This window comes from Lampetra planeri, chromosome 13, assembly GCF_965212315.1.
Source record: "Lampetra planeri chromosome 13, kcLamPlan1.2.h2, whole genome shotgun sequence".
Lineage (NCBI taxonomy): Eukaryota > Metazoa > Chordata > Hyperoartia > Petromyzontiformes > Petromyzontidae > Lampetra > Lampetra planeri.
The window spans coordinates 5,591,010-5,608,220 of NC_136119.1; the positions used below are offsets into that span (position 1 = coordinate 5,591,010).

Consider the following 17,211-nt stretch of genomic DNA (forward strand, 5'->3'; position numbering starts at 1 on the left):
CACCATGCCCGACCGCCTTTGTCTCCCTATTGGCAATGTTTACACACCACACCACGTACTCATTTGAGGCTGAGTCGACCTAGGGGAGGCCCGGGACTGGTTCAGATAACCGTCACTGGTGTTGGCCGTGAGCGGGAATCGAACTCTTGTCGCCGGGTTCATAGCGCAGCGCGCTAACACATATATGTATATATACACATATATTTATATAAACCTCTTCATCGGAAGAAAGGCTACAATAATATAGGATTATTGTGGATTGACATGCCTTTTAGTTTAGTGCTAGTGGCTTATGCCGATAATCCATACTCCAAGCCAGCCCGACATCGTTGCGGAAAATATTGAGTTAAAATTAATCCCTTTGCTCATTTGTATCTTATTGTATAATATAAATGAGCAAACCCATTTTCAAATAGGTTAATTAGCCCTGAGACTTGTGTGCAATTACATCATCATCACCTATGAGCAATCCACTGGCAGATGAAGAAGGCTTCTTTAGTTTCTTTCGGTTAAGTCACGTCTAAAGATAAAATAATAAATTAAATTAAATAATAGAATACGACGTTTCGATTGCAACACAAGCAATCATCACCAGGTATAATGAAATAGCGACATAAATCTAACCAGAAAACTATAGACAGACATATTAGCAGACAGATATCACCAAGATACATAGCTTATATGTCTGTCTATAGTTTTCTGGTTAGATTTTATGTCGCTATTATGTCGCTATTTCATTATACCTGATGATGATTGCTTGTGTTGCAATCGAAACGTCGTATTCTATTATTTAATTTATTATTTTATCTTTAGACGTGACTTAACCGAAAGAAACAAATAATAATTCCTGCAGTCACGAAAGTTCTAAAATTAAGATTAAGGCTTCTTTAGGCCATCGCCATATCTGCACTAATCTTAAAAAAAAATCCCATTGTCTTTGATGGCCACTTCACGGAAAATGGCATAAAATTGTTAAAAGTTTCATTGCTCATCGCGCCTTCCATTGGTCCCACAACACCTCTGCAACTCCAATTAGCATGGTTGGCTACGTGCGGTGCAAATAAATTCAACATGTGAAAAATAAGAATTTGGTTTTACCCTTTCTGGCAATAAAACAAGTGTTAAGATGTTCAAACACCAAATAGATATCTTTTGGAAGGAATCAAGTTTGCATTAACCGCACGTACTTGTTTGTGGTGAACTTGCAAAAAAACATGCTCTGATACAATTTATCCATTTTATTTTAAACTGATTGACCTACACCAGAGGCAACCTTCTTTATTGCCTAGTCCCACCTGTGTCAGACCAGTTCAACATACAGTAGTAACATGTATACCTCGAAATCACTTGTAAAGTCAACACCTGACCTTCAAGATTTGTTTTGCAGTATTAATGTTGCTGCTTGTTTACCCGGGAAACCCTCACTGAGTCTTGCGACTGTTTTTTGTCCGGAGGGTCCTGCCAACTTTTCGCAGTAGGGGGCGATCATTGCTGTACTCCAATTTAAGTAAAGTGAAGGTAGTCTTTACATTTTTGCACATTTAATGAGCCATGACATCATATGTATCAGCAGAGGCAGGCTTGCTGTAATGGGATTCCAGTTTGACGCACATTTATGGAACACGACTCAAAATAGTCATTGCGGCAGAATATAAAATGTCACGCAATTTTATTTTACTTCATCTACTTTATTATTAATTGTGCTCGTTTCTCCAGAAAATCCTCACTGAACCTCCTGATTGTTTCTTTTTAGGAAGCTCCTGCCAATATTGGCGTGTAAATTGCAATCTGAACCATTACGGGGGCACACAATGGCCTGCTCTTGCGAATGACGTCACGGGATCTTGAAGGTCTACTGTGACGCAGGCGGCGCGTAGAATGTTTATGGTTCATCCACACCGCAGTGATATTGGATTTGAACGGTGAATGCGCAACCAGTCACCTGGCCGCGTCTAATTCACCATTTTTGTATTCACGTCTATTTTCGTTCCTCCACATTTAGTTGTTTTTCTGCTTCTGTCAGTTGTGCGATTGCCACCGTGTCAGTACCGCGTGCCAGTAACCTGTGCGTCAGTGGCGAGGATAAAAAAAAAACTACCGGGGTGCGAAGTCAACCTGAGTCTCATCCAATCTACAGCCGAGTGCACCTGTCAGGGCTCTCGGCGAGGCAACATGTGAAGTCTGTCGTCAAAGATTAAATTGGAATGTTATATATAAAACAAAAATGTACGTTCATGCATATGCACGTGTGCGTATATATTCTCACTTGTCGGAGAAAGTTCTCACACGGTAGGAGGTAAATGAGCATAACAGCTGGTGACAGGCTTTCCTCTTTCTGGTACACATTATACCAGAACGAATGGCTGACCGTGTGAAGCTATCCTTCGAAACAAAGAGGCGCACGCATCGGTCGTGCCAAATGCCATACCTCACGCCGAAAACCCGCATTAGCATTTGGCCTTGCGCGTGAGAAAGTTTCGGTCTTGCACGCCACGTTTAAGTCTGAGCCAAACAGGTGCCCCCCCCCTCCCCCTGTGCCCGTTCCAGTGGTATAAATGCATCTGGAGGACCTGGCTGGAAAGAGGCGTCAAACTGGAAGGACAGAGCAGAGACCCATTGAAAGTATAATCGAAGGAGTAATGACGAAAGGACCCATTTAAATTTAAAAGTCAAAAGGAATCTCAACGAGCGAGGAGAAACAATTGACCACATTATGTTGCCGACAGCTGCCTCCCTGCTGTTGTTCTTCTTGGCTCACCTGTGTGTCGCTCAAGACGAATACGTGGAGGTGAGCGCCAAGCCCGTTTCCCATCCCACCATAGTAGCCACTGCCTCGGTGCCCGTAGCCCAGACAATGGGGCCCCGCTCCCAGGGCGGCGGTCACGACAGAGAGGTCGTCGTAGACAACAAGACGGTTAAAGATGCCACCCCCAAAGCGAAGCAGCCAGATAGAAATGCGCGTAAGCACAAAGAACCGGCCAGAGAGAAAACGAAATCAACTAGTTATGGCCAGGTACTTGCTGTCTATTAGACACACGCTTTAATAGTATTGTAACAGTTGAATTGTGTTTGGGAGTTGTAGACTGCATTTAAAATACATGTTTGTGCTGAAATATTTTTTTTGGGAATATGCTGTTGTATGTGAACAGTAATTAAAGTAGGTGTTTACAAATTGTTATTATTTCATATACTTTGACCATGTTTCCAGAATGAAACGTTTATTTTAATGTAAATGCACTGTAATTAAATGGATTCTGTTTGCTTAATCAATATGACTATTGCAGCAAAATCATTGCACCTTTGACTGGGCCATTTGATTAAATTGGCTACATTGACGTGCGCTTTGTTCTAATGTGCTATTTAAAAGGTAGGTAATTATCTTATTTTCCTTATTTTTGAAAATAAATGTAATGGCAACAATAACATCTCTTCCCACTACTAAGCCACGTGTGGACTGCTCTTGCAAGTATACAAACACATCCTTCTGAACATTTTAATTGACAATCCATAAAATTTTAATTGCAAAGCGAAAGTGCGCTCTTGCAACATGCGCAATGCCTGGAGGGATGTGGTGCGATTGGTTCTGCGGGGAGACTTTGCCCATTTTCCCTAGGACACAGAGCATGCTGTAGACCGGCCCCATGGGCCAGACTGTGGGCGCTTCCTGGGTGCTCCTGGGCCACGTGGATACCCAGGATCAATGGGCCCTCCCGGCATTCCAGGTAACGTTTATTGAACTTCATTGTCAGTGTGTTTTCTCCTTTATATACGTAAAAAAAAATTCCTTCACACTTTGTAAAATATCTTGCAGTTCGGTGCATCTTTGCAGTCACACTTGTCCAATTGATTGACATTTTGCAAATGGTTTTTGAAAGGCTGCTGAGGAAAGTGGATCGAGAAAATAAAAAAGCGTTTTCCCCTGCTCACAAATGAGACACACGACGACCCCAATTCCCATTGCATCGTTTGAGTCTCAGAATTGGATGCATGCGGCAGGGCAATAAAACAACGTGATTACAGAGCCGAAAATCAAAAGTCTTATTCAACTCTGAAAGCCTCAGGGGCAATCCGCTGTGTTGTGATTGGTTCGATAATTTGTAAACAAAAAATATTTCTGGTTTGTTTTCTTTTCCGAAGGAAATCACGGAAATAATGGCAACAATGGTCTGCCTGGCAGAGAGGGTTCAAAAGGTGACAGGGGTGATAAGGGGGACCTTGGAACAAGAGGTGAGAGGGGCGTATCGGGTCCCAAGGGAGAAAAGGGGCAGGCTGGCGTGCCATCAGAGCTCAAGGTAATTCTCCTTTGAGCCACTTTTTGAGAGGGCAATTTGCCGCGAGCACTTTATTAATAATTCATAGGAACGCCGCTCAAAAAATAGAACCGTTAATATTTTATCCATCTAATAAAACGTGGCGCAGTGATTGATCTATTTGCAGTGAGTGGTTTATTGTAAAGAAAGGAAACATTGCACAAAATCGTAGAAGGAACAAGGCATTTGTAATATATATATAGCTTACGTGTTGATCGTGTGTAATAGTTGACATTTCAGTGCACCAAAAATTGCTTCCTAAATGGGCATACATTATCAACTCATAAGTGACAGCTTTGCGTAATCAAAATCTATTCACGGTATATGTGCGTCTGTAATTATGCATGTTGTGACGCGTATTTATGTGTTCCCATTACAATTTGTAACCGGAAGATAGCATTCATGGCTTCCATGGCAACCCACTTCACGAACCAGAACAGCGGCATCATCTTCAGCAGTGTGGAAGCCAACCTCGGAAACTACTTTGACATCATAACCGGCCGCTTCAATGCACCTGTAACCGGTAACGCATCCCCCTGACCGGCACAGCCTCACATTATTGAATACAGCTTTTGCCTCGCTTTTTGTGGGCTTGGTTTGTGCGATTTCGCGTATACTGGGCTAACATATTTCTACAACAAAATTGGCTACATGCGGTTTGGATTCACTCATGGGGGCCATGCGGTCAGACGTGGGACAACGTTGCGTGTTGTACTTTGTGCGCTACTCGGGCAGGCAGCTGTCTAGTGCGGTGCTTTTTGGGTTGGGCGACTGTGTTGTCCATGCTGCGCGATTTCGCTTTGTGCACTCTTTTTTGGAACACATTTACCGCATAAAACGGGGGAAACCAGGTGTATGTGCTTTCACCACGGGGGTTGTGAGCAGTACAACTGGGGTGACAAATGCTACCATTATCCACACCATGGGCATTATCCATCATGAGCAGGCAGCTTTGTAGGACAAACACCTCAGCCGTGGCAGATCACTGTTACAATTCAGTGGGCTCACATGACATTGACTTCTCCAAGACAGAGGTTCTCTGCAAGCCATCTGGCTACCATGAGAGATTCGTTCATGAGGCGATCCACATATACAAACACAGAGACAATTTCAACCGAGAAGATGGATTCTGGCTCAGCAATCATTGGAAGGACGTAATAAACCATTTCGGATCTTAACTGATTGTTGTTCACGTTTACGGTGACTTTCAGACCGCAGTCCACTCACTGGCAGTACCTGTGTATCTTGTGTTCTCCACAGGGAATGCATTATTTGCTCCGCTGCGGGTCTCCTGCCACCGCTCTCCCATTCACATGTTTCATTGCTTCTACATACTATTAACATTCCCTCCCTTTGTCGATGCTACCCCCTGCCCCCCTCCCTTTGGTGCTGCTGATCCTGCATAATGCATGGGCATAATATGACTTTGAAACCCCCCCGCCCACCTCCTACGCATTTCCCATGAATATGCTAAATTCCTCTTGATATGCACATTCTTTTGTTAAGGTGCTCTTCTTCCACCTCCAACCAAGCTTATATATAAGCTCCTAGCTTGGCAGTGTCTCATTCTTCACCTGAAGACGGCTGATTGCGTTGTAGCCGAAACGTCGTGAGAATGATTTTATTATGTTTTATTTTTATTATTTTATTACTTCCCTTCTACGTGACTTTACCGAAAAAACCAAGAAGATACAAACATACTATGGTAAAGCGACCACCGTAAGCTTTCTAGCATACACATTTGTAATCTAGAGATATAATTGTTCAAAAAAGTAACTATTAGCATTCGTCACCCTATGTTGTACCAATAAGTAATTCTTGGGCCAATCACTCAATAACCATACACGGTACTGTTTGTGGGTGGAGCAGTGGGCACAGCAGTTAGTACACCGCACTCTGGCTCCGGTGACCTAAGATTCCCAGTCACAGCGAACACAAGTGGTGAGTCATCTGAAACAGTGTTCTTTCCCACTTTCACCAACTTGTACTGTGACCAATGTGGTGAAGTATGGTGAAACATGCCGGATGACCGACACGGTGTGGGGAGGCCTTCATCTAGCAGTGGATTGACAATTTATTATTTTGAACATTTGCATATGACTGCCTCTTTGATAATGCAGTAATAATTTTCAATCATGATGAATGCATATCCACCTCCTCTTTTCCTGCGATGGATGTTCCACAATAGTCTACAGCGTTTTGAGATGCCATTGCATTTCGTAGCCTCTTTAAATCCGAATTGTGTTTTATATTTATTCGAAATGGTTAAGTAATGTAACATCGCTTTGTTTAAAGTGCTCACAACCATTACATCTATAGGCGACTCGTGGAATTTCGGCAACACGTTCAAAGGGAAATTGAGAATAATTCCCCACCCTGAGAGCACTGTGTGTGAAAGCAATTCGAATTCACCGTCGACGACACGTGTGCGACAACGCTGCCTCTTTACGCAGGAGTGTATTACTTCACGTTCAACATGCTCAAGCACGAAGACGTGGAGGAAACGGTGGTCTACCTCATGCACAACGGCAACACGGTCATCACTTTGTTCAGGTAGGGATGAGTCACCGCCATGAGTTCTGTGTGGTATAATATACTATCTGCGAGATCATTAACGTCGAAACATGGTGTCTGTTTATATGGCGGCGCCTAAACGCGACCCGATCTCGCGATGATGTCCAGATCAAGTGCGTATATTACAGAGAGAGAGGGAGAGAAAAAAAAACAGACTGTCATAGGAAAATAAAAATAGGAAGCTTTGTTGAACTTGAATAAGGGCAGGGAGTCGACAGGACAGATCAGTGGGGAAGGCAGTTCAAGGCCACGGGGGGCAACAGATCAGAATGAGCAACGACAGCAAATGAACCCCTGTAAACCGCTGGGCAGGAGCCATGCATCAACAAAACACTGATTTATTGATTACAATATGTACCTAACTTTTGTTTCTGCCGATAACTGTTACTAACTGTCCCCTATCTATGAAGTTGTATTCATGTACAACATGTGATTATTGTTTTTGGGTGGTTCTCTGTGCGTGTTTTTACATTGCCTTGAGATGTAGCTGCATTTAGATACTGGTTTCATCGATATTTGATTTATTGTATATATATATATTCACATTAGAAATATCCCAAATTGTCCTGTGAAAATATACCCAAAATGGTATTGGACAAATGTAAATTCCTTCAGAATTTCAATCTGATATGTTTCATATACAGAAATCAAGTGTAATGAAGCAGTAATTAATTAAAATGTAACAGTTATCTAACAGCACTTGTCGTAATTGCCAACTCATTATCTGTACCACATTTATTTTACTAAATATAATTGATCGTGACTAAGTGAAAATTACGTGCGAGCAATGTTTAATATATTACGATTCAGCTCATTAAATCAAGTTTGCATGTTGTATTTCACTCGGGACTGCATATCATTCCGAATAGATAGCTGTGTGTTCCTAGAGACAGCACTCACACTGCTTGTTAAATTAATTTCTCGACATAAGCCTGGTGTTCAAGAAAGTGTTCAGAAAACAAAATGCTTGCGCATGTCACGGCTGGAAAAAGAGCCTCCACTAAACATGAGCTCCAGACAGCCCCTCTAGAGGGTGCTGTAAAGAGGGGTACTATAATTCCATGCTGATCAAATGTCTCGGAAGAGGTGAAGGTACCTACACTTTACCCCACCACACACGTCCTGCTGATCGACTATCTGCGAAAGAACGTAAATATGTTGCATTTCATACAGAATAAGGACACTGTCCAGTTATACAAACATTAAAGTGGGGAATGCACACTATAATAACATAATTGTAGAAATTGGGCAATAATTTAAACATGCAAAATAATATTGCGTATATTGACGATTAAATGGATCTCACCACGTGATACAAAAACATTTCTGAAATTAGTGAATGATAAAAAATAGACAAAGGAACATTGTTTAATATTTTGTGCGAATTGTGTAATCGTTAAGCCATTTCAATAACATTTATCACAACTTTAATTGAAGGTAAAGTTGTCCTGAGTCTGGATTAACTGGAACATATTGGCAAGTCGCGTTCAATAAATGGGGTTGAAATGTTCCCAGCCTATGGGAATGTGACCGATTGAAGTGTGCTGCTCAATAATTCGATGAGAGTGTAGGGCAATGAGCGATGCAGTCGTGCATTCCATCCTCTCTTGTTGGTGGGACTTATGTAAGTTATGGACTCTGGCTTGATGGGCCATGATGGATTGTTTGAGTAGTCATCCAAATGATCAACATAGGCGTGCAGATATTTAAATGATTGAAATCATCCCAAGGATATTTTTCGTTGAAAACTACTGGGAAAAAAATCATTGAATTAATTGGCTTTGTTAATCGTTCACGAACATTGTTTGTCATTGAGCCGGATAACGCTTCTACATTAATGTGACTATAATTTGCATTATCTGTTCTCCATATTTAGAACTATCTGCAGGTGTAATCAACAATAATAATACTTCACATCCCTTTCACTACGGGATGGAGGCATCCACACCTTATTGATCATGAGGGTTGTTTGACCATACTTCACCACGCTATTCAGTGCGGATTGGTAAAAGGGATCGTGCTAATTGAATCATCCTCATAGCATTCGTAGGCAAGAAGGTGAAGCGAGCGGCTCGAAACTTGGGGTGGGGGAGGGGGGGGTTGAGAGAGGGGTAGGGGGGCCTAACCCACCCCCCCCTCACTGTCTAAATTCCGATCCAGTCAAACATATGTTCTCACAATATTCAACACCAGTAATGGACTTTTCCTCAAAGTCCCCCAATTTGGTGAACATCCATAGCCGTACGGACGATGTGCCGGCTGAGCATCAGTTCAGCGACTCGGCAAACGCGGTTTTGGTCACGTGTGTTCTTTGGAGTAGCACTCCTGCAGTTCGAGACGGCTGCACGCGAAGTGTCTAAATTAGTACGATTAGGCGATGGGCGTCGCAGCTCTTCGTCTACAAACACGTGGTGGGAATTGCAGAGCAGAACTCACGATAGACAAAAGCAGATTGCGTCATTTCTCATTGTTGGGCATTTGACATTTGCTTAACGCCGTGTTGTGTCCCTGCTGAGTTTTGTATGCCTCCCCTTTAAGCAAGTTCACGCTTCGGAGTAGAATGGAAGTGAGGTCACCAGGTTTATAGCATACGCTGAACCACTGCAACGCCACTCCACCCCATCAGGACGTGTATAGTTCCACAAATAGCACACATTCTGCTTGATGTTGCATCATTATGATGACCTATCTGCGTCTGCCACATTTTTCTCTAACACTCTTGGGTTACACATGTATATGCTTTTATTAGGCTGTGTTTTCCGGTCGGCCCGATTGTATTACCCGTTGGAAATTTTGAGCACTACATTAACTTTTCCTCTCTTCTGTCACCCATCTGCATCATATCTTGATTCTCGGTACCCCATTGACTCAGCTCATCTGTGTGTTGTTAGCTAGCTGCCAGAGACAGACACTTCTTGCCAGATCCCAAATAGACAGGCAATTAAGATAAACATCATCTCATTACGGTGCATTCCCGTATGGAGACATTTTGCAATGATACACGCTTTCTGATTTTCTCATTTATATATTTATCACATACATCTCTGATAAATTTAGATCGGGAGGTGAGGTGTGGTGGCAGGTCAAGCTTATCCTTGTGTGGCCTGCTCATCTATTACACTGGTCAACACACTTTTTCTGGCATAAGGTATTCTAACGGGTTTAAGGTAATTTTGGGGTGCTGATTCCAAATCTGGCATCAGTTTTTGTCTATCACATTAGCTTTTTGAGATATCAAATATTGCATTTTCAATAAAAACTGCAGAACAAAAATATTAAATAAATGTGGATATCTACATAAATTATATTATAAACACACTATCCTAAAAATACAGCACCATATTTTGACACTAAAGCAGTCACTGACTCGCAACAACTTGCAATCATAAGTGACAGAGTTAATTTCGGGTAAAATCAATGAAAATGGGGTATGCCGATAGCATAAAAATGAGATGTGATAGAGCAAATCTGAGATCAGATTTGGAATCAGCACCCTGAAATAGTCTAAAACAGCTGCAAAAGTTCAGGCTAAAAAACTAATTTTTTTTGTTGACCAGTGTTATATATCCCACAAAGTGAAGTGCAAAACTTACATCTTTCGTTAATGGTCCCCAAACATTCCGTGTTTTCACAAGTTCACCGGGACACAACTGAAGGAGACTCCCATCAGCAACAAAGCCCAAGTGTGGCTCACATTCTCTTTGTATTTTTCCCCCCTTACATTCCAAATTTTCTATCGACGTCATGTCACGAGGCAAATACATTTTCCATTCAGAGCTCTGACCAGTGCAGCATTCCATGCCACAGAAAGGGCCCTGCAGATTGTGTCACTGAACTACTGTACTTTTCGCTATCTTAAAATACCTATTTGTACACAGAAGGGGCACATCTTTTTTATTCGTTCTGCCAAAAAAATGTGGTCTTTTTATGTGTTCTTGCAAAGGATGATAAATTACGTGATTAACCAACTTTACAATTACGTGCTTTTTAGTGTAATTATTGGTGGCCAAACTGATACCAGCAACTCAATGCCCTTACGAACCCAGTTTAATCAAGGGTGGTTGCTCAGATTTGAACATAGGATCTCAGCTGTGCACGCTAAGTGCTTTCAAATAGCATTAGCTCCCTGGGCTACACACACATTCTCTTTGATGTTTAGTGAACACTTACAAGATGCTTTATAATGATTTACCATTTAAACTGATTTAAAAGTAATTCACAAGAGCCCATCGAAAATCTACATTTCCATTTCCAAATTGGATGTGAATTACGTGTTACACAGAATCGTTCATTTGAAACCATTTATTTTTGCACGTTGTTTCTGGTTTAATGACAGTATAGGGACTTTAACATCCACTTTATAAATGATCCTGCATTTTGGTAATTTCCAATATGAATTTCCAGGTGGCTATAGTAAGGCCCACTGAGCTATATAACTATTTTTCAGAAGCGACATGGCCACAAATGATAGCCCAATGAAATGGCTTATGATGTGGAAATTTATAGCAGCCAAATACTCTAAACGCATGTTTCTAAATGTGGAGGGAAAAACCGGAGCACCCGCAGGAAAATCCACCCGACCACGGGGAGAGAACAAGCTCCAGCGGGTATAAAATTCTCTAGCACGCGTCGTGATGGGTCCTGCAAGATCCAATCATGTTTGTCCGGTGCTCGCCGAGCTGCATTGGCTTCCAGTTGCTGAACGAATACATTATATGGTTGTGCTCATTACACACAAAGTGCTTTCCACAAATTAGCCATAATACCTTGTTGACCTCGGCAAGGGGCGTAAACCATCATGCAAACTCTGGTCATCCTCGCAGCAGATTTTGGCTAACCATCTAACAAAGATGGTCACTGCATCGCGCACTTTCAGATACGCTTCTGTGGCCATCTGGAACGCTCTTCCCTTCCGATATTAGGAAGCCACTGGAACTATACAGTTTTAAGTCTAAATTGAAAACGCATTTATTTCGAATTGTTTTTTGTGTTTCGTCTATTGCCTTTCCCCCACACCTCCGATTAACACGTACGGTGTGAAAGAAGTTCAAAATACATATACAACGTGCAAACTACAAATATACAAGAGGCGTCAGGGTCGGGATCAAACCCACGACCTCCTGTATAACGGGCGAGGTAGTTAACATATCACCACCATGACACCCCTAGAATTAAGAGTGGGGAATCAGAATGGCTTACCAGGCCATACAACTGCGAGGGACATTCAACAATTCTGAATATAGAGTATAAGGTTTACCGATTTTTTTTTTTATAGATTATAGAAAATATAGAAAATGTACATGAAAAAAACACACGTATGATCCCCGTGTTGGATAAATTAAAGGGGTTGAGGGGGTCCAGGTGGGTCAAAGGTCAAAGTGGCACTGCTGATATCCCGGCCTCGAATCTGGGTTTCAGCTGCTCGTGATTAAACCGGACTTTCAAAGTTGATGGTCTCAGCCCGGTCTGTAATGACTGCACGACAAAATCACTTGTTAAGTTTGGTTTTGCACTTAATTTGGCTTTATTTTTGCATCGGACAATTATAAATACACCTAAAATGTGTGCAACACTGAGCAATCGGCTCCCTTCAGGCAATATGCGACTCACTCGTTGACAACGAACGCTCTCAGGGCACAACCTTGCAACATCTGGCCAGCACCAGATTTAGAACATCACTGTCCGGTTTAACGGGAGACAAAGTGGCACATGATCTCTGGCGGCTGTTTGCTGCTTTGTGTGTGTGTGAAAAAGCCACTCCATTTATGCAGAAACAAACATTTTATTTGACATTTTACTCGCATGGGGATTTTATAGTATTATAAAGCAGCCTTTGAATCACGAGACGGGTTACACTGGAACGATTCAGTTTTACACAACGAATATCTGTGCTTCTTTGTTAATCTTGCCCATTCACTATATACTTTCATGATTGTTTGCTTATCACCTTCAGGTGCAGGAATTCTAAATAGATCAATACAGTACACACCCAATTCTAAGAGCAATCTTTATTAACCTCCTCTGTTGACTGAGTAAATTGCGAGAACATTTGACTAACACACAAACACATAACACCCGACTGACGTGAGGAATATCATGGGATGTTCCTGTCAACAAACATGCAGTTGGAACACCATCTGCATGTTTGAATTGGTCTTGTGTGACATTAATATGGAGATGAATTAAGTAGACACTAACCAGCGTGGTATAGTATGGTCAAATAATCTCCATAACCAATACAGCCGGGGGGAGGGGGGGGGCTAATCCAGCAGTGGAATTAGAAAAGGCTGTATGATGTCTTCATACATAGCGTTAAATGAAGTGAAACTCAAAAAAATATTTCACGAGACAACATATTGTTTTCAAGGTTGTCAGCTATTCTGGAGAACATCAGTCAAGTACACAAGGCGCACCAATGTCCCCTTTCAACCTCTCAAGAGTCAAATGATCTTCACGCCAGCCATGCAATATGGATTGTCTGTGAAGTTATAAAACGCTCACGTGAAATAGCCCGAAGGCATGAGCATACTAAACTGTCAGCAATACCTGTAAATAAATAACACATTGACATTTTGCTCATCAACATTCCATAACAACGACTCAAAGACAAGTACATCATAAAGATGGTTTATATTTATTCAGAAAATATAGATTGAGTTTTAAGACAATTTTCAAAGGAAGTTACTGCACGTGGGATGTTTTACCAGTCCCTTGTTAAGGAGTGTTTTGCATGTGGGAGAAAACAGGACTGCCCAGAGAAAATTCCACTTGCCCTGCTCGTCTCCTGGCCACTTCACATCGCAGTGCATTTCGCAGCTTCACAAACACATACCATCCACGGACTCGAGCCTCCACTGCACTCAATTACAGACATGCAATACTGCGCCAGGAGTGTGATTTCTAAAAGCGGCCCCAAGTTCAAGACACTATTTGTATGCAAATCAAACGCCACTTGCTAAATATACCAAGCGATTCTGCAGTGGCAGTGCTTCTTCCCGTGCAACTCAGTTGAGAGGTTTTAAAGATTTCTGAATTATTATTATTATTACCTCTCCAGTAGACGTCTAATCCCTTAACACTGTCACTGCAGGGGGGGCCCAATTATGCCTAATTTCAGGCGGAAGGATCAATCACTTCTCCACGCACCTGTGCAAGCCAAAATAGCTCTTATTAAGTTGAGGCCGTCAAGTGCACGACCTGGCCTTGCCTTTCCCGTGCAGCGTCTCCATTCGCGGCATGACCACCGCACACTTGAATCAGGCACTTCATCAGCCAGCCGACGTGCACTTCATCGCCTCAACATGGCTCCAACGCCGCCGTGTCCACCCCCACTTCCCTGGTGTGCAGCTACGAAGTGAAGGGGAAGCACGACACAGCTGGGAATAGCGCTGTGCTGCGGCTCAAGGAAGGCGACGAGGTGTGGCTGCGACTTGGCAACGGGGGAATTCACGGAGACCACCAGCGCTTCTCCACCTTCTGCGGATTCCTCCTCTTTGAGACCGCCTGAGCATCTCCGCAACAGCATCGTTTTTTTATTTCGTCTGCGTCCTTTTCCTTTTGTATATTCTTTTGAGACGAGGTGAAGTGTATGCTCTTCTGTAGCCGCTTAGAACAAATTCAATTAAACGTGTATTTACTCGAAAGCCAAATAAATGGCCGGATACATTTTAGTCTACAAAAGCAATAATGCAAGTGTAACATTATGGTCAGTTGACTTGCATACCTGATGCTTAAATTGCATTTGGATGTCATTTAATATGAATGTTTCTCCTAGTTTGGAACATTACTTTTAAACAAACATTTAAATTAATGTATAGACTTAGCATTGTATTAAGGCCAGCATACTTAGGCCCACAGTCAATAAGGTGTGTTTATAATTTTAGCCAAATATGCTGAAATCTCTGGAACATTCTCTTATCTTTTCCAGTTAATAGATATTAGTAAAGCTAAGTCATTGTTCGATTCTAATTAAGTGTGGGGCTAAAATGTTTTTAATTTTCTGCATAGTTCTGATGGACAGGATTGTATTTCTGTATGCGGTGTTATTTACATTTCATGAATTCATGGATAAATTGATGTTGCTATAGCTACCGTAGCAATCTGAGCATTTTCGTAACAATGTACACTACCACATGTTTACTTCTTCCGCAATAAAATGTTTTGGATACAAGCTGGCCGCCTCGTATATTGCTCATACGAAAGAAATATGAAAGAAATAACGCTGTTGGGAACGCATCCCCATAGATACAATAGTATAACGATCCCTTTTAGCACCGATTCGATTCACGCTCACTTCAGGAACACATTGTGAGCGCAAAGCGAGGTCTGCCTATACTGTACTTGCATTTTTTGTATTATAAGTTGTAATATAACATATACAGCATTTTTTAGAGTTCAATGAGAAAAAAAAGCGATTAAACAAGTTAATCTGATTATTTGCTATGGCGAAAGCGTTCATAACACAGGGGTGAGCCATGCAGCAGAAATGTAAAACAGTTGCATTTTGTCAAGTTATGTAACTGTAGTAGCAGAACACACGTGCCAACAAGCACACTCGATTGATTTTGATAATGTTGAAGTTCTGTGCAAAACTAGACTAATTCGAGAATCTATCGAAATTTAGAGAATTGAAAATAATTGTAACCGTTCTGATAATTACAGTCTTAGTGCTGCTTTGAAGCGAATTATCAAGTAATACAGTGTTTAACTGCATGCCTATCAAGGTCACCACACGTCGATGGTGATTAACTGTGAGCAGACGATAAAAGATATTGCGATTTCCTGCACACAAAAACGGCGAGATGTACAGGCTTGGTGTGCATGCATAATTTGCATGCACAATGTTGCTGATTTCCCTTTGAATAACTCAACCGGTAATGTATATCTGGCCTTCGCACCTGATTGGCTCACAAGTGACGATATCACATGTATCCCTCGATTTAAGACTGAAGCAGGAGGATTTCTCCACAAACCTGGCCGCATGCCTGATGATGCTAGTTGCAATTACTGGCGAAACGTCGTACTCGAATTGTAAATGTTGTGGGTTTACTTTCCAACACAAACCTGAATAATTGGCTGTCTTGGTGGTGGCGGGTTTAATGATACATTTATACTTATGCGATCTAACCCAAAACACCTCTGATGGATATTGGTCACGAAGGTCTACGTTGTTAAACGTACTACTGACATGTTTTGTATTTTACAGTTTAAAATGCAATATTGAACTCGTTAGTCATCAGTCTCGTTTTTGTTCACGTGTTTGTTAATCGACGGGTCTCGTGTGGTGGGGTTAAGTGTGGGTGCTCACACCCATTCCAAGACGTCTGGCCAGCATGATAAGAGTAGGCTCGTGATAATTGTTTTTTTACCCTTCTATCTGGCAACAAAACTGACACTTGTTTTACAAGGAGTCATGTGTGCATAGACCACAATACCTGCAGTCATAATGCAAAAAAAAACATAACTCTGATAATGTATGCACTGTCCTTGAAGTTGATTGGTCCACACCCGAGACAGCTTTTCTTAGAGCCTAGTCTCACATGGGTTGGACCCGATGACGCCAAAAGGCGCACAACTCAAAGACAATGTACCATCAGAGTATGAGAGCTCGGGGTAAGCATTTACACCATTGGAACCTCATTTGCCAGTAAAAAATATGATAATTGGGTTTTTACCCTTCTATCTGGCGACAAAACTGACACCTTAAAAAAAAAAACAATTATCATATTTTTTACTGGCAAATGAGGTTCCAATGGTGTAAGAGTAAGCTCATCAGAGAGGAGTGGTGCGAGCAAGACACTGCAAGGCGACATCTTTACTTTTTTTTATTTACTTATTGTTCCCATAACTTACATTGTTTTTGAGATGTGTGAATTGTAATTTCCTGTAAAACTCAAGGACAATGCATTTTAAGCATTTTAAGTGTTTGATATCCTTCTCTGAACATTCAAGTTAAAAATAATTTAGATTAAAACATCCTTATTTTGGATATTAGAGGTACTAGATATGGTACCAGTGACCAAATCGGGATTCCTTACTTGTGCAAATAATCTAAAATACTTGTCAATTGAAACGATGAACACCACACTTCAATATTTTTTTGTTAATTAAGTGTTAAGTAAACAGCTCAGTGTCAAGGTTAAACCGAATCGATATTCATTTATTTTGGCAAGCTGATGGTTTGCTGATATTTGGGATTCATAATCACGGTACAGTTGTGTGTCAGGACCTGTAAATATAATTAACTGCACATCTGAGTGTGCCTGGAGGGCACGCGATGGTCAATAATTTTTCATGCACAACAGCTTACAAAAAATAAAAATCGCGA

At 41.6% G+C, this 17,211-nt stretch overlaps 1 protein-coding gene across 2 annotated transcripts; it reads left to right on the forward strand.

Moving 5' to 3' along the window:
* The first annotated feature begins 2,573 nt into the window (after positions 1 to 2,573).
* Positions 2,574 to 15,054, forward strand: C1QTNF3 (C1q and TNF related 3). 2 transcript variants are annotated; one of them, XM_078599968.1, is made up of 6 exons: positions 2,574 to 2,788; positions 3,614 to 3,722; positions 4,138 to 4,292; positions 4,704 to 4,833; positions 6,764 to 6,863; positions 14,232 to 15,054. In XM_078599968.1, the coding sequence occupies exons 1-6, from the start codon at positions 2,714 to 2,716 to the stop codon at positions 14,389 to 14,391; spliced, it is 729 nt and encodes a 242-aa protein (XP_078456094.1). In that variant the 5' UTR covers positions 2,574 to 2,713; the 3' UTR covers positions 14,392 to 15,054. The 2 variants fall into 2 exon arrangements, with proteins under 2 accessions (XP_078456094.1, XP_078456093.1); XM_078599967.1 differs by having other exon boundaries at positions 2,581 to 3,013.
* The last annotated feature ends 2,157 nt before the right edge of the window (positions 15,055 to 17,211 follow it).